Genomic DNA, 18,157 nt, shown 5'->3' on the forward strand with positions numbered 1-18,157 from the left:
ATGAACCAAATGCAGGCCAATAGGAGTAGTTCAGTTTCAGAAGCATGGATGGGTTGGGCTGAAGTTCCTGTTTCTGTGCTGTCTGACTATGACTGACTGGCCCTGTGAACCTTATAACAATACGGTCATTATTATAGGAGCTTTTAATTTCAGATTTTCTTCAACTGAAATTCCCTTATCTGTTATGGTCAGATTTCGACATGAGCCTAATGTTCCAGATTATTAGTTGAGTGACATTACCACGATGCCACTGCCTCTATTTAATTAAAGACTAATGTAAAGAAAATGTACACCTTCATATTTGGTTCCCAAAATCAATCCCTCCAAAATAAAGTGCAAGAGAAATCTGTAGTCCCTTTAATAACATTCAGTCAAGAGATTGGAATTGAAGAGATGTTGGTAAAATATTTTAATCTAGTTCATTAAGACACCCCAATGGAATGTCACACACTTAGTCTATTATTTTGGTCTCACTGTTTAGTAATAATCTCTGCCGATTTAATTAAACCAAAAACCAACTTGTGCAACACTAATTGCCCACATTAAGCCATGTCCCTTAAATGGAATGATCCCCCCAGTCAACTTCAACAGCCAAATCAAATACCATTTCCTTATTTCTCTCTGGGACTCATACAATCCTCCAGGTTTTGTGACAGCACTCACAGGGTTAACGTAATTGCGCTTAGATGATTTTCCAGCATCTGTTCCCCATCAAACGACATCTTTATATAACCTTGTGTTAAGATTAACCTCCAATCAGATTGGACAGATGTTCCGTATTTCCATTTAAGCAGGTCTTGTTAAAGTTCCCATAAATTCTGCTACTCTCTTACAGGGACTGGGCAGTGCATGGACTGTAGATTTTGGGGAATGAACACCAAAGGGGTTGATAACCTTAGTGCTTTCTTCTTGTTTCTTATCTTGTTCTAATTCTTGATACTGGTGCTAGACTTTCTCTGTGTTACCTCCTATTCAGTCTTTCAAGAGTTTGATTCAAGATTTACTTTGTACTGGCCTTCTGTCAAAGTAAAGTGAATTCCTATTTATAGCTGGACAGTTTCTATCACAGTGCTAACGGTGGCTGTGCCTTCAGTTCTGGAGACCCCTCTCCATACCTTGCTGAGGCTCAGTCTCACTTTACTCCAATCTGACACTTGTTAAAACCCACTCCTTTGACTGAGATTTTGGTCACCTGACCTAATCTTTGCTGATGTGACTTGACGTCATGGTGTGAAGCGACTTGAGAACATGTTAAACATATAAATGTAAGTTACTCTTGAATGGGCTGAGATTATCGTTAGGCCGCATCCCCTTCACTGTCCTTTACAATGTATGGGTCCCCATTCTATCATAAAGCCCTTAAAGTCAGTGACCTTCCCCAGCTCCCTGTCCTGATGTAGAGCAGGTTAGTGTTTCTGAGTGGGATTGTGCTATGAATTGGACATTAATCAGAGAGTAAAAAAATACCGTGAATGCTGGAAATCTGAGGGGAGGCTTACCTGAAATGTTTAATGGTTCCTAGGCCTGGCAAGCTCTACCAGCGTTTTCAGTATTTACTTCAGATCTCGAGCATCTGCAATCATTTGCCTGTCACTGGATAGTACAGCACTAGAGGAGGCCATTCAGCCCAACCAGCTCAGGCAAGGACCGATCTGGTTGGTTCCATTCTCTGGATTGTTTTTTTTGTATTCCTGCATCTTTCTTTTAAATATTTACCTAATTCCTTTTTCTTGGAAGCAGTAACATTAGCCACTGCCCTGTGAGGCAGCACATTGCAAATCCCAAGCACTCAGTATGCAGGTTTGTCTTCTTGTTGCCTGCTCGCTGTTCCACCTTCCCATCTAGCCAGCTTTCTCAGTTAGTTGAAGATTCACTAGGCTTAGAGGAGGCTAGTATTCTCCGAGACGCAGATACAAGGGAGTGTACAAATATGGCACTATAAGTAACTGCTGGTGTGTAATGCAGTGTTCCCAAACAGACTGTCATCTGAGCAACAACAGCCTGATGTACCACATTGTTCTAGCTTTCAATTCCAGAGCTCTCTTCTCAACTCAGTTACTCACTGCAGGTGAGTATACCCATACTCATTTGGGGTGGCATGGTGGCTCAGTGGTTAGCACTGTTGTCTCACAGTGCCAGGGACCTGGGTTCGATTCCTGCCTTGGGAGACTGTGCAAACTCCACACAGACATTCTCCCCATGTCAGTGTGGGTTTCCTCTCGCTGTCCAAAGATGTGCAGGTTAGGGCGAATTGGCCTTGCTAAAATTGCCCACAGTGTTCAGGGATATGTAGGTTAGGTGCATTAGTCAGGGGTAAATGTAGAATAGTAGGGAAATGGGTCTGGGTGGGTTACTCTTTGGAGGGCCAGTATGGTCTTGGGCTTAAGGGCCTGTCCACACACTATAGGGATTTAATTCTATTCTATACTGAGTGCAAGCTGTTTCCCAAAATTGTTTATGTAATTTAGGGTGGCACGGTGGCTCAGTGGTTAACACTGCAGCCTCATTGTCAGGGACCTGGGTTCGATTCCACCCTCTGGGGACTGTCTGTGGGGACTTTGCACATTCTCCCAGTGTCTATGTAGGTTTCCTCCAAAGATGTGCAGGTTAGGTAGATTGGCCATGCTAAGTTGCCCCATAGTGTGCAGGCTAGATGGACTGGCCTTGGTAAATGCAGGATTACCCCTAGGGTAGGGGGGAGTGGGTCTGGGTGGGATGCTCATCGGAGAGTTGGTGTGGACTTGATGGGCCGAATGATTCAAAGAATTTATCTGGACGTTACTCCAAGACCCAGAGAGAGTCTCCCCCAGGAATGGGCCATTACTCTGAGATTTCCTCTCTATGTAAATGCAATTCCTCACCATCACCACCTCCTGAAGACAGACCTTCCCTTAGCAACGGAGTGTGTGACTGAATTCTCCTAGGAGTAGGTCTATAGGGACACTACTTCACTTACTCCTGTAAGACAAAGCCCAACATTCACCCAACACCTGCCCTCATTAATAAATTCTGAGGAAGGGTTACACAATCTGAAATATTAACTCTGATTTCTCTCTGCTGCCAGACCTGCTGAGCTTTTCCAGCAACTTCTACTTTTTCCTCCATTAATACTTTGTGCTCCCACGCCAAATTCAACCCAGCTGCTATTTTTGGTCGCTGTTGAACAGATATGTTTGCTATCTATATATCCATTTTCTTCCATTTGTCTCTCAGTATTTAGTCAAGGGGTCTCTGAAACTGCACCCAGATCTCCTGTTAGTTCCTCTGCCCAGTGCTCTCTGTTTTATGTGTCACACTACAACCAATAGCACGAAGTTCCCAATGCACTTTGTTTCTCCTTCACATGACGTGGAAAGATAGATTGTAATCCTTAGAAACAAATCTAACAACCTGCTACACCAAGGTATACAGAGTTTGTCCTCAAGTGATCAATCACTTTGGGATGGATTTGAGGTGAATTTGTCCTGGATGGAATTGAGGATAGACTTTCCACCAAACGGGACTGACATCGATGTTCACCGTTGGGTGACATGACTGTTTCTTCCAACTCAGCACTGCTCAGTCGGTTCCCTCAACTCAGCACTGCTCAGTCGGTTCCCTCAACTCAGCACTCCCTCTACAAGGATTTCAGTGAGTCCCTCTCTCACTGCACCCCCCAGGTCATCTCCTCTGCTCAGTCGGTTCCCTCAACTCAACACCGCCCTCCTAACCTGCAATCCTCTTCCTGACCTCTCCGCCCCCAACCCACTCCGGCCTATCACCCTCACCTTGACCTCCTTCCACCTATCCCACCTCCATCGCCCCTCCCCCTAGTCCCACCTCCCTACCCTTTATCTTAGCCTGCTTGGCTACTCTCTCTCTCTTATTCCTGATGAAGGGCTTATGCTCGAAACGTCGAATTCCCTATTCCTGAGATGCTGCCTGGCCTGCTGTGCTTTGACCAGCAACACATTTGCAGCTGTTTCTTCCCCCTGTCCAAATCCCCAATGGTGACTTCACAACTTCCCCCTTGGCCAATAATAGATTGCTCGTGCAAAGATCAAAGGTCGATAGAGAGATTTGAAACAAAAGGACCATGCAGAATAAACACTCAGACTTACAGCAACAACGGTGATCAGGATGCCTGCGGTGCACAGCACAGGGTCACTGATGGTCTCCTCTTTCTTCAGGGGGTAACCGATGCTCTCGTCGTTACAGTAAAAACCCCGGCGATACGGTTTGACAGCATTGAACTCCACCATGAAGAGGGGAAGGGAAGCTGGAAGAGACAAAACAGCTAAAATGAACATGTCCATAATTCTTTGAAGTCTGCATCACATGTAGGGTGGGTGGATAAAAAGGCAACTGGCACGCTTGCCTCCATTGCTCAGTCCTTTGAGTACAGGAGTTGGGAGATTATGTTGAGGTTGTACAGGACATTGGTGAGACCTCTTCTGGAATACTGTGTCCAGTTCAGATCTCCCTGTCACAGGAAGGAGATGATTAAACTGGAGAGGGTTCAGAAGAGATTTACCGGGATGCTGCCAGGTGTGGAAGGCTCGAGTTATAAAGAAAGGCCTCAATGGGTCTTTTCTATGTTTTTCACTGGAGTGTAGAAAGTTGAGAGGTGACCTTATAGAGGTTTATAAAATCATATAGATAGGTTTCTCTTCCCCAGAATGGGGGATTTGAAGACAAAGGGACTCATATTTAAGGTGAGAAGGGAGAGATTTAAAACAGACATGATTGGCAAATGTTTTATACAAAGGGTGGTTGATGTGTGGAATGAACTTCCTGAGGAAGTGGTGGATGTGGGTACAGTTACAACATCTGGATAAATACATGAATGGGAAAGGTTTGGAGGGATATAGGTCAGGAGCAGGAAGGTGGGTCTAATCTAGTTTGGGATGATGTTTGGCATGGACTGGTTGGACCAAAGGGTCTGTTTCTGTGTTGTCTGACAACTTGGAAATGAAGAATTACTTTTGCTTCTATACGCTATTGGATTCTGTAGAAATGCATTGTATGAATAGATTAGCCTTTGGTCTTTCCCTCTCTATCCTCCTGCTGCTTCCTCGCTGACAGCTCATTATATCTTTCAGTTATGACAGTTTTGACAAAGCATCATCATTCTGAATCACTAACTCTGTTCCTCTTTCCAGAGACACTGGTGACCCACTGACTCTCTTCAGTTTTCACGATATGAATGGATCAACAGGGGATCTATAGAGCAATATTGGAACTTGCTCAGTTATTGGCTAGTAGAAGATTCCACACATCTACTTGAAGGATGGATTTGCTGTTCACTAAAGCCCAACATTAAGCACATCCAGTTTGGCTGCAGTAGAGGAAATCTGCTGTCTCTCAACTTTAAGAAAATCTTTCTTTTCTTTCCCCATAAACTTCATCAGAGAACAATTTGGGTGGCACAGTGGTTAGCACTGCTGCCTCACAGCAACAGAGATCTGGGTTCAATTCCAGCCTCAGGGGACTGACTGTGTGAAGTTTGCACGTTCTCCCCGTGTCTGCGTGGGTTTCCTCCGGGAGCTCCGGTTTCCTCCCACAGTCCAAAGATGTTCGGGTCAGGTGAATTGGCCATGCTAAATTGCCCATAGTGTTAGGTAGGGGGTAAATATAGGGCAATGGGTGGGTTGCGCTTCGGCGGGTCGGTGTGGACTTGTTGGGCCGAAGGGCCTGTTTCCACACTAAGTAATCTAATCTAATCTAATTGTCCTCCAAAAGTCAACCCTTCTCTAACTCACTGCTCAGGGATTGCTACTCTCATTCAGCTACTCAAAACATTTTATGGCATTATTAAAGGTGTTAAAGAAATACAATCATGACAATTTGAAAAGTAGAAATAGAACTATTTTCTGGATGTACGTTTGGTCAGTGAGCTGGAACGTTCATTCTCAGACGTTTTGTCACCACGCTAGGTAACATCATCAGTGAGCCTCCAGTGAAGCGCTGGTGGTAAGGGACCCACTTTCTATTCATGTTTAGGTTTCCTTGACTTGGTGATGTCATTTACGGTGCAGATGTCATTTCCTGTTCTTTTTCTCAGAGGGTGGTAAACGGGGTCCCAGTTGACGAGTTTGTTGATAAAGTTCCAGTTGGAATCTATGCTTCTAGGAATTTGTGTGCATGTCTGTTTGGCTTGTCCTAGGATAGATGTGTTGTCAAAACATACGAGAACTATTTTCATTCTAGCTCAGGAATTGTTTTCCTTTAGATGTTTTATGCATATTACAAAAACACCTAAAGATTAGAATGGTGATCGATGGTATTACTGATTCTGTCATGGTTAATCTCATATCCAATGTGAAACAGTTACTTATCTCAATCAACCTCATGCTATACAATTGTCTGCTATACTAGTTGCTCATGGCCTACACTAGAACTGGAGTGGGCCACTGAGGCTACTATACTGTCTTGTTAAAGCTGCACTTTAAATATTTAACCCCTGGCTTGCCTGGACCATACAGTAGGGACTTGCTTCCAAATACAGCCGTCAGACAGAAGTTACCGAAACGTGAGCACACAGACCAAGAACAGCTTCTTCCCTGTTGCTATTAAACTGCTGACTGGACCTCTCTAACTTCACATTTAATGTTAATCTTGCTTTAGTACACCTCTGAAGCAGTTGTAACCTCAAATGCCACACTCTGCCTAAGCGCCCTATGATCTGTATGTCCTTGTTTGTTATGGTCTGCCTGCACCGGTCGCGAAACAAAGCTCCCCACTGTATTTAGGTACACGTCACAACAATAAATCAAATTAAATCAGAATGTTTAGAGAGAGTCGGGGTGACCGGACATTGCGGGTCTATGCGTCGCTCCCAGTTACAGCCAACCCGCGTGATGAGTACTATCTCTGAAAGGCTAACGTGTTAGATTGAGGCAGAGGACAGATCTATTTGTCTCTGGGGTGGGGGAAGGCAGGATGAACAAACAGAATGAAAGAATGAGCTGGAAGGAAGCAGGCACAAACACAGAAAATACAACTGGCCCAGTGCCGTGGTGTAGGAACTGTGGCACATTGTCAAGCCAAACCAGTTGAAAGCATGCCTTGAATCCCCATCTCTGCTACTGCCCAGAGGGTGAATGGAGGTGTGTTCAAATCCCCATGCTACCTTGCCAACCTTTACCTCTGTAATCTCCTCTGGCAATGCTCTGAGATCTCTGCACTGACCACACTTTAATCACTCCACCAGATGCCTTTAGCTGCTTTGACCCTAAGCTCTGGAAAACAGTCCCTAAAGCTGTCTTTTTCTTGAACCCCCAGCACTTCTCTTCACCCCTCTCTCTCCTGCAAGCCAGCCCCTTTTTCAGCGTTGCGATCAGCAGCACAAAGACCTCCTCCTGTGACTCCTGTCAAATGCCAGGGGATGTCTTATTGTGTCTGGGGCACGAGTTAAACGCAAGTCCCTGTTTTTGTTGTGCCCTAGTGAAAATGCTGCCATGCCTCCCCGAAACAACAGGCCAAATTAAATCTGGGTTATGTCTGTCCCATCAGTCCGGGCAAGATTCCAAGGCTTCTATCTCTCAGGAACATTCCTTTTCGCCTTGCCTTTCAAGCTCAATCTTTCTGTTGTTTTCTATAAATCCACACACATCTGCAATCCAGACTTTGCACCCCCCCAACCCCCCCATTACAGAACCGAGCTGCTTGTGTGTGAAATTATTTACTGCTGGAGGACAGTATCAAGTTTAAAAACTGACAAAGAATTCTGCATTTTAAAAGAAATTCTCTCTGACTCTCTCTCTCTCTCGGTCTTCCTGCCCTGGTTGTTGTCAGGGGAGGTTGCCCTGAGAAATTCTCCACAACCGGCGTTTCTGGTCAATCCAAAGTGAGGAAATACGGACTGTATGGGCGGGTTGGGAAGTGTCAACGTTCACTTCCTTCGCGTTGGAATGTCTCATAGTCAGATGGGGAATGAATTAAATTCGACAAAATAATTAAGTCAGAAACATCCCAGGGTCTTGAACTCCTGACCTTCGTGCACACTAATTCTGCCCTGCCCCGGCCCCACGTTGTAATGTGATTTATCCTTAAGCCTTCCTCTCAGACAGGAAAGCAAAATCGTGGCTGATGAAGGTGATCAAAATTACATTCAACAGGGGCAACATGTTTCCACTGGTCGGTGAGTCAATAGCTGAACAGGGCACCTCTGAAATGTAACTACCAGCACAGGGAGAAAACGGACTGAGTTTTTGATACATCTCTCACTGGGACACGGTTCAACGAAAATAAAGTTAGATCTGTAAACCACTTTCCAGAGAATCATCACGAGGGGAAAGAAACATCAGGGATGGGTGAAATGGAGAGAATGCTGCTTGAGTTCCCTCAGATTGTCAAACGTTCTGGCTGACATTGCATTGGTATAGTACAGCTGGTGGCCATTCAGCCCAGAGGGCATGCAGCTCTCTGCACAGTCAGTACTATCCTGCTGTGCTAGCTCCGTAGTGCTGCAAGTGAGTTTTCCCCCAAATGATAATCCAACCTCCTATTGATCTCACTGAGTTCCTCCATTCTCTTATCAATAAAACTGGAACCACGACAATGTGTGTGTTTGTGTGAGAGTGAGAGAGCATGTGAGACTGTGTGTGTGAGAGAGAGTGAGAGACTGTGTCTGTGTGAGAGAGAGAGTGTGCGAGTGTGTGTATGTTTGTGTGAGTGAGAGAGCATGTGAGACTGTGTATGTGTGTGAGAGACTGTGTGTGTCTGTGTGTGAGAGAGAGACTGTGTGTGAGAGAGAGCGTGCAAGTGTGGGTGTGTGTGTATGTTTGTGTGAGAGTGAGAGAGCATGTGAGACTGTGTGTGAGAGAGAGTGAGAGACTGTGTGTCTGTGTGAGAGAGAGAGCGTGCGAGTGTGTGTGTATGTTTGTGTGTGAGTGAGAGAGCATGTGAGACTGTGTGTGAGAGAGAGTGAGAGACTGTGTGTGAGAGAGAGACTGTGAGAGAGAGAGAGTGTGTGTGTGAGAGAGTGTGTGAGTGTGTGTATGAAAGAGAGAGAGAGTGCGTGAGTGTGTGTGGGTGAGAGTGTGCAGACGAGTGTGTGGGGGCGAGTGTGCGGGAGAGTGTTAGTCTGTGGTGTGTGGGGTGAGTGCACTGCCTTTGAGATCTTGTATGGGTCTATTGGTGTGCACAAAGAGCACAAAACACAGGGAGCAGGAGGTAGCGATTTGTTTGAAAGCTGACTTCAAGGGTGAACAGAAAGGGCATTGTTAAATACCAACGCAGTGCCAATCTGTGCGCCAAGTGCAGCAGCTCCATCACATTGTGGCACTGAACAGTGGAAACTAGAAGCACCATCGATTGGACTGAAATGGGGTGGATTGTGCTGCTCCAAGGTCCTTCAGTTTGCTGCTGCTTCCCCTCTGCCTTATCTTGAGAAGTCTTGTATCTGTGATCAAGATCAGCTTTGACCCTGGTACAGAAAGTGTTTAGTCTCTGAGTTGAAGGATAACTCAAAGAGTGGGGCAGCAGATAATACAAATATGTTTGAAAAGATGCAGCGAGGGAGACGTGACCATTCCGTATTTCAGAGCTGAGATCTTGGTGTGGATGTACTGACAGGGACCGTTGCTGCGGTGCTGTTCCACGTCTGACCCCAGGAAAGCCCCACGAGCTCAATCCTGCCAAGGAAATACTGTCTACCGCAGCTCATTTGTCACAATATTTGTAATTCACCCACACACTTGCTTCCAGTCCCTCACATCACTGTAGTGTACCTCCATTACAAAACCGGCTGCTGTTCATCACCTTCTCCAATGGCACTGGCAGCATCACACACAGTTCACAAACCAAAGGCGGTTTTTACATAGGCTCAGGGAGACATTTCACTAAGAGAACACTGGGCAGGGAGCGTGATGTACTACAGACATCAGTGCAGGGGCCAAAGACTTGGGATGTAGTAGAAGAATTGGGCCATTCAGCCCGTCGAATCTGCTCTGCCATTTGTTTCTCACCCCCATTCTCCTGCCTTCTCCCTGTAACCCTCGATCCCCTTCTCAGGAAACTATCTGTTTTAAATAACTCGCCAGGCTTCCGTTTTAAATACACAGCCCTCTGCAGTAATGAATTCCACAGGTTCACCACCCTCTGACTGAAGGAATTCTTCCTCACTTCAGTTCTAAAGGGTCATCCCTGAGGCTGTGCCCTCAGGTCCCAGTCTCTCCTGCTGGTGGAAACATCTTCTCGGTGTCCACTCTCTGCAGGCCTCTCGGTCCCCCCTCAGCCTCCCAAACTACACTGTGTGCAGAGCCAGAATACTCAAATGCTCCTCATAGGTCAAGCCTTTCACCCAGGGATTAGTCCTGTGAAGCTGCTCTGGACTTGGTCAAACTGACTTATGATTGTGGAGCGAGCTGGTCTGTGGGAACAAACAAGTTGGTTAAATGTTCTACTGTCCATAAATTCATTAGTCTGGGAGGTTCCAATGTTTCAGATCTGAATGCCCAAGGTTTCTTTAAAACACCAGTATGGTCGTTCATTTATCTGGACAGTAATTCTGAATGCAGCAGTAGGCATGTCCACAAGTATGTGTGTGTGTGTGTGTGTGTGTGTGTGTGAGAGTGAGAGGGAAAGTCAGAGTGTGTGTCTGTATAAGTGTGAGAGACTCAGAGTGAGTGTGTGTCCGTGTGAGTGAGAGAATATGAGTGAGTGTTGAGTGTGACAGAGTGAGAGAGTGAGTGTGTCTGTGTGTGAGAGTGAGAGTCTGTGTGTGTGAGAGTGAGAGTGAGAGTCTGTGTGTGTGCGCACGCGCGTGCATGTCGTGTGTGTGTGTTGTTGGGGAGGAGATGGGGATGGGAGTGGGGGTCAGTGAAGATGCTGTTCCTAAAGCCAGTTCTGTGCCTGTGGAGGAGGAAGCAGTGAACACAAGCCCACACCATGCAGCTGTGTCAGGCATTTGGAAACCATAGGCAGAATCTAACTCAAAGCAGCTTCTAATCAAATATTTGTCTGAACACAATACAGCACATCCCACAATATTTCCCCACACTCCAGAGGAAGATGTGGTTGAACAAAATATGTGTTTACTTCTTTGTTTTCTTGTTATTGGCTGGCTTTCTTTGAAATAAAACAGCAGGCTTGTTTCTAGGGTGATATAAATCATTCCATGACAGCAATGACAGTGACCAGCAGAGCAGTTCCCTGGTTCAGTGATAATGAGCACAGCAGCAGTCACCCAGCCCAGTGAGCTCCTGATCCAGCGGTCCCTTGATCCAGCAATCGACCGTCCCAGTGATCACTCGATCCAGCAATTACCCAATCTAGTGATCACCGGGACCAGAGATCACCCACCCCAGTGATCGACCAGTATTTAGTCAGAATCATCTGCTTTTCACTCACTCTGTAGAAGATGCCAATTAATTCTGTGAATTTCTAATTGAAACATATCGTTTGAAATCCAATAGCCAGCTGTAAAATACGACCTGCTCTCCTGTGCTTGTATTAACCTTCAGATTTTGTCTGTCAGGCACAGTGATCCACCCAAATCCATTTCATTACAGCGATCACTGAACTGTTGAAGTGATGCTGGCCTCTTGACGTGATTGAGTAGAATCACGTTTACTGTTGTAATCCTCTTATATTTTTTTAGTAGTTGTTCCTTTAACTCGGCTCAGGCTGTTTCTGAGGTCACATGAATAGGTCAAGGACAGAGGAGGCAGAGTGCGCCTTCCCAGAATTCCTCACCAGCCAGGGTCAGCGAGCATGGACTATCTCAGTTACCCCTTGAAAGGGGAGGACAGAGGTATCAGAGCCCAGACGCTCTGGGCTCAAGTCGCACCCGAGGAGGGAGATAGTGTGCTCATTGTACGGAATCTCATCCTGAGCTGAGAGTCGTGAAGCCAAGTGAAGGGTGACCTGGGAGAGTGGACATGGGCCTGGCCTCTGAAGCTGGGGAGGGCGTGGTAACATCTACCTCCCAAGTAAAACCCAACCCACAGAGTCATTACTGCACAAAAGGAGGCTATTTGGTGCATCCATTCCATACTTACACTACACAGAGGTAGACTCAAACCAAACTACTCAATAAACCTCAAACTGGGTACTGCGTTATCAAAAGGAAAGCAGAGAGGATTCACCAGCCCCTGGATTGGAGTCTTGACCAGAGTCAAAAATATCTGCTGGACACATGCCCCCCCTCCCCCCCCCCCTCAAAAAGGTATTGTCTATCCTCTTCTCTCTGCCAGCTCACAGCCTCCTCACAGTTCCCTCCACCCCATACCCAAGACAGTGGGAAATCTCACTCCAGTTACTGCAGGAAGGTCTGAGATCAAACCAAGACGTAACCTAGCGACAGACATCTGGGAACAGCTCCATCTCTTTCCTGGAAATTGAGCTGGAACGCAGGGATGGAAAACTGGATAGAGAGTTATTCCTCTGGGAACTCCAAACTCCTCGAGGGTAGCAAACAGTCCCTCGGGCAGAGAGTAGAATCAGTAAAAACCATCTGTAGCAGTGTCACACACGACATATTGTTCTGGCGCCGAGAGCTCAGTAAATAAATCACTGCCTCCTGGATTACTGTGGCATCTAAACAGGGAAGATCCCGGATTCCAGAGAATAACTGACCATCGTCACAGCTTTAATGTGGTTTCATCTGATAGTCCTCCACGAAGGGCTAGGTCATCTGCCACTATGTTAACTTGTATTCATCTAGCGCCTCTATAGTCATCGTGGTCCCAGAGCTTTCGAGCCAACAGTTCAGGCAGTATTCTGCTATCCCGAGGCCACTGCTGCCAGAAACCAGGTGTGGGGAGATGTCCAATGGGAACTGGATGTGGTACCGTGATGCCCCTTGCAGTGGAACAGCCCATCAATACTTGTTGTTTCAAAAATCACCCAAAATGGTTCTTCAGATGAGGCAGTGGAGGATCACCCGTACCCAAGAATTATCAATCAGGGAGGGGAGAGGGCAGAGTGGGAGAGGGGAGGGGAGAGGGAGGTGGGAGAGAGGGGACAGGAGAGCAAGGTGGGGGAGAGGAGAAGGGGAGGAGAGGAAGGGAAAAGTTGGGGAGAGGGAAAAGTAGGTGAATGGGGAGGGAGGAGAGGAGAGACAGGAGCAAAAGAGGGGAGGGGAGAGGGGAGGATATGGCAGGGGGGTGGGGAGGGGGTGAAGAGAAGAGAAAGGAGCAGTGAGGTGAGGTAATGGGGGAGGGGAGGGGGAGGTGAAGGGATGGGTTGAGGGGAGGGGAGGAGGTGAGGAGAGGGGAGGTGAGGAGGAAGGTTGAGGGGGAGGGGGTGATGGGGATGGTGGCAAGAAGGGAGGCGAGGAGGAGGGGGGAGATAAGAGGAGAAGGGAGGGGGGTGAGGGGAGGTGAGAGGGGTGGTGAGGAGAGGGGTTGACGGGAGGGGAGGTGAGGTGTGGGGTGGGGTGGTGAGGGGTAGGGGAGATGAGGTGAGGAGAGGGGGAGAGGAGAGGGGGAGAGGAGAGGGGGAGAGGAGAGGGGAGGGCAGGTGATGAGAGGGGAGGTGAGGAAAAGAGAGGCGAGGGGAGTGGAGGGGAAGTGAGGAGAAGGAGAGGTGAGGGGATAGGAGGAGAGGGGAGGGGCGGTGAGGGGAGGGGTTGAGGGGGAGGGGGTGAGTGGAGGTGAGGAGAGGTGAGGAGAGGGGAGGTGAGGAGTGGGGTGGGGAGGTGTGGGATGGACGGGTGGTGAGGTGAGGGATAGGGGAGGTGAGGTGAGGTGAGGAGAGGGGGTGAGTGGGAGGGCAGGTGATGAGAGGGGAGGTGAGGAAAGGAGAGGCGAGGGGAGGGTAGGTGAGCATATCTGTTCCTGCATATCTGTATGGGCCCAAGCTAAGGGCTGGACTCCATTACAGTGGGAATGGTGTGATCAGCCTGTCAGAGCCCTGTTCCCATTGGTTTGTCACACAAGGGCAGATTGTTCAGTGCAGGAAGAGGATTGTGGAGCTGAGCCCAGTATTTCAGTGAACTATGGACCAAGCATTCCAATCGGCCAGATGTGGTTTGTTGACTGTGGAGCTGGAGTCACAATTTGATACAAAGTCTAAACGGAGACATAACCACTCACTCCTACAAAAATCACAACCCTGGGAACCTCCTGTAAATAAACTCATCCTCAGCGTACTGTCTTGCTTCATAGGCTCTGAAACTTAAAGAGACTGCAGACAGAAAGTGAATGGTCTGTATTAGATTTAACTATTTCAGCCAGAGAATGGTAACTGCGAGAAGCTGCTGTTAGTGCTTTAACTCAGACCAAGTCCCATTTCCCTACCACCCCGTGTGCTCTCTGAGATTGACAGTGACTCCCAGGCAAGCAGGGGCTTGACTTTAGCATTTTTATTAAAATGTTATCAAACCACACCGAGGCCTGTGTGTATAATCTCCTCCAGCTCCTTGGAGAGATTTATGCTTCTCTATAATTCTGCTCTCCACTGATGGTGATCTGCCATGTACAGCATGGAAACAGACCCTTCGGCCCAACTTGTCCATGCCGACCAGATATCCTAAACTAATTTAGTCCCATTTGTCAGCACTTGGCCCATATCCCTGCAAACCCTTCCTTTTCATATACCCATCCAGATGCCTTTTAAATGCTGTAATGGTATCTGCCTCCACCACTTCCTCTGGCAGCTCATTCCATACACTCACCACCTCTGCATGAAAAAGTTGCCCCTTAGGTCCCTTTTATATCTTTCCCCTCTCACCCTAAACCTATGCCCTCTAGGTCTGGACTCCCCCACCCCAGGGAAAAGACGTTGTCTATTTACCCTATCCATGCCCCTCATGATTTTATAAACCTTTATAAGGTCACCCCTCAGCCTCTGACATTCCAGGGAAAACAGCCCCAGCCTGTTCAACCTCTCCCTGTAGCTCAACCCTGGCAACATCCTTGTAAATCTTCTCTGAACCCTTTCAAGTTTAACAACGTGTTCAGATGTTTAGAGTGACAGGGAGAGTGCTACTGTCAGTGACTGGGAGTAACAACTGTAAAGAGCTCAGGGTCAATTTTAGATTAGATTACTTACAGTATGGAAACAGGCCCTTCGGCCCAACAAAGCCACACCAACCCACCGAAGCACAATCCACCCAGACCCATTCCCCTACATTTACCTCTGCACCTAACACTACCAACTGGGTACAGCCTGACCACCTTGATATGTCTTCTATTGTAAATAGACAGTTTGATAGCAAGAGCAAATCTTATCCAATGAATCAGATTATGCACCAGCCGATCACCTCACACATTCCTGAATTCTATTTCCTCTGCTCAAGTTTAAAGGTTTTCTGCTGCCAAGTTTTCCAGAGAAAACGTTTTCCTCTTCTCTCCTGGGGTCCTGGGTGGAGTGGGGCCTTATAAAAGCGCCCGTCTTTCAGTGCATGAACCTGGGGGAGGTGATGAAGTGGCCCAGCCTGGGGCCTTGTGGTCTGTGGTTGATTGGAGCTACAAATGCAGTGCCTCATCCACCAGGCCGTCAGTATATTCAAAGAGCGCCTTTCACGAGGGGAATTCAGAATCTCCTCAGCGTAAACAACTAGGCCTGAAGAGAACCAACAGACTGACCGAGCCACGAGGAGGTGTCTCTACTCCTGTTCCTTGAACTCAAAGTGCTCGCCTTCCAGTCAGCAGCAGCAGCAGTCTTTGTCGATATAAGCTCATCAAGTGAAGCCTTGTCCTTAATATTAAAAGATTAAGTTCCCTCCTGGGGATGTGCAGGCAATGATTCGCCTCTTTCCCCCATGGTTGTGCTGTAGGGTCTGCAACAAGTGATTGGTCTCAGCTCCAGTTAGGGCATGCGGTAGATTCAGTCCGACAGGCCCTGGACAAAGGTTCAGAGAACTCAGTGCTACAGCGCAACGGCCTGTCGACTCTCACTGAGCATGCCCAGGACTGCTGACTGGGTAAGACAGCACTTTCCACACAGATGGAGCAGAGATTAAAGAAGTCTCACTTCTGGCAGTAGATTGTGGGTTCCAGTCACATTCTGGAGACCTGAGCATATATAATCCAGATAACACATATTAAAAAAAAAATCCCCTGCAGCTGGACTCTCAGTTGGGAGGGCTGGGAGACCTGAGCTGGGACTGTTTCTGTGACCCAACCCGACTCCACTCCCTTCCCTCAGAACTGTCACACGGGGCACCCTGTAATTTGACATGGAGGCAGGTTCCCTTGCCAATGAGACACGGCTGCCAATGAGATGTAGCTGTGAGGGCACTTCCACAAACATGTGCTCTCTTGCCAACCTTTATAAACATTCAAAGAAACAAAAGCAGTGTGGAGGGGGTACCCCCTGAACCAGGCAGGCAGAGAGGGACCATCCACCCCTCAAATACCCCTGTAGGCCCAGCCCCAGGCACTGACATACCACCAGCACAGTCGTGTCAGGAAACTGCAGAGTGTGTGTATGTGGGTGCCTTTGTCAGTGTGTAAGTGTGCAACTGTGTGTGTGTGTCTGAATGTGCCTATCTGTGCCTGCATGTGTATGTATGTCTTTGAGTGTGTGTGTGTCTGTATGTGCGTATGCCAGTGTGTGGGGCTGGGTGTGTAACTGTGTATGTATGCCTGGCTTTGTGTCTCTTTGCATGTGCACATACACATCTGTGTGTGCTTTCTTGTGCAGATGTGTATGTGTGCATGTAGATGAATTTGTGTCGATGTAGGTGTGTATTTAGATGTGTGTGTATAGAATTGTGTGTGTTTAGATGTAGATGAGTTTGTGTAAATGTAGGGGTGTGTGTATGTAGATGTGTGCATATAGATGTCGATATGTGTGTTGTGTGTGTAGATGTAGATGTATATAAATGAGTATGTGTGTAGATGTGTGTGTAGATGTAGATGAGTTTGTGTAGATGTAGGTGTGTGTGTGTTGATGTAGATGTGTGTGTGCGTGTGTGTTTGCAGATGTGTGCGTGTGTCTGTTTGCAGATGTGTGTGTGTTTGCAGATGCGTGCCTGCGTGTGTTTGCAGATGCGTGCCTGCGTGTGTGTGTGTGTTTGCAGATGTGCGCGTGTGTGTGTGCGTGTGTGTGGGGGGGGGGGGGCGTTGCTTGTCCAGAACAGGTGTTGTCTCTGTCTGACAAGGTCAATGTTACACTTATAGGAACAGGGACCCTGGCTTGTCACTCACTGATTGACAGTAGGCACAGACAGGAGGTGCAGGGTTGAGGGCGATAGGTCATGAATAAACATGAACAGGTAGGGGTACTGCAAATACTTCACGCTGACAGGCTGACAGGAAGGAATTACTTCCTTACTGCAAAATCTCATGGAAATAAAACCCCACCCTCAAAACTGCGTAGTACATTCAGTCAAGAAAGGGGACACTTCCAAGAATTTTTAAATGCAAAATGTCGATGACATTAATGTCGATGATGTAATTACAACTACAACCTCAAACCCCAAAATTACTCCTCTTATCAGAAGAAGCCATCCAAAACAAAAACGTGCAGGAATGAACTCAACGGTTCCAAACACAATTTAATTAGTGTAACAAAAACTGGTAATAATGTTAAAACTCACCAAAAAAAAAGACTAGATACAACTTTGTTGCTTGACACAAGCAGACCCCAGAAAGGAATAGAGAGAGAGGGGGAGGGGGGGGGGTGGAAAGGGACTGAGAGGACTAATCATGATTCAGGTCAGGAAATTGAGGCCTGATTCACAGGCCAACACTGTTCAAGTGTTTGCGAAGGTATTTAATAGTTCGGCTCCTGTTAAACTGCTGTGGGATTAAGTGTGTCTCACCCCGAACCACGGTTTCTTCACAAACGAGATTCTGTGCAAACATTCTGTGTCAATAAACCAGCACGGCACTTAAGATACACAAGCTGTCACAGGCAGCCTGTCAGGTGCAAGCTGGCAAGGTTATTGCACACCTGATTGAAAAAGAGAGAGAGAGTTCACTGTGGGCCCACTGAAGGCCCACTCTGTCTCCTGGTGACCCTGGAGAATGGCCCAGCTGAATGGGGCCCTCAGTGTTGACCAGTCTGCAAAGCAGACAAGATAAAGGTGTCTTTCTGTTCAGTGTCAAGTCGGTTCGTCTCCAATGGGTGAGACGCTAGGGATGTGGAATCATCCATAGCAGAAAATCCATCAGGATTTCCACTTTCTGACACTACCCAGCGAGTGCTAGAGTCCACTTGTCGAAGGTGAGCAGGCTTCACTATGATGTTCCCCCCTCATGTGATATAAAATATTGAGCAT

General features: G+C 47.3%; 1 protein-coding gene across 1 annotated transcript in view; it reads right to left on the minus strand.

Moving 5' to 3' along the window:
• The window catches only part of LOC132835921 (phospholipid phosphatase 3-like), an 86,491-nt gene that overhangs the window by 35,214 nt on the left and 33,120 nt on the right, over positions 1-18,157 (minus strand). Inside the window, exon 2 of the mRNA XM_060855031.1 lies at positions 4,101-4,258. Within this exon, the coding sequence (XP_060711014.1) occupies positions 4,101-4,258 (158 nt within the window). The remainder of the gene's footprint in view (positions 1-4,100; positions 4,259-18,157) is intronic.

The sequence above is a fragment of the Hemiscyllium ocellatum genome, chromosome 45, assembly GCF_020745735.1.
Source record: "Hemiscyllium ocellatum isolate sHemOce1 chromosome 45, sHemOce1.pat.X.cur, whole genome shotgun sequence".
Taxonomy (NCBI): Eukaryota; Metazoa; Chordata; class Chondrichthyes; order Orectolobiformes; family Hemiscylliidae; genus Hemiscyllium; species Hemiscyllium ocellatum.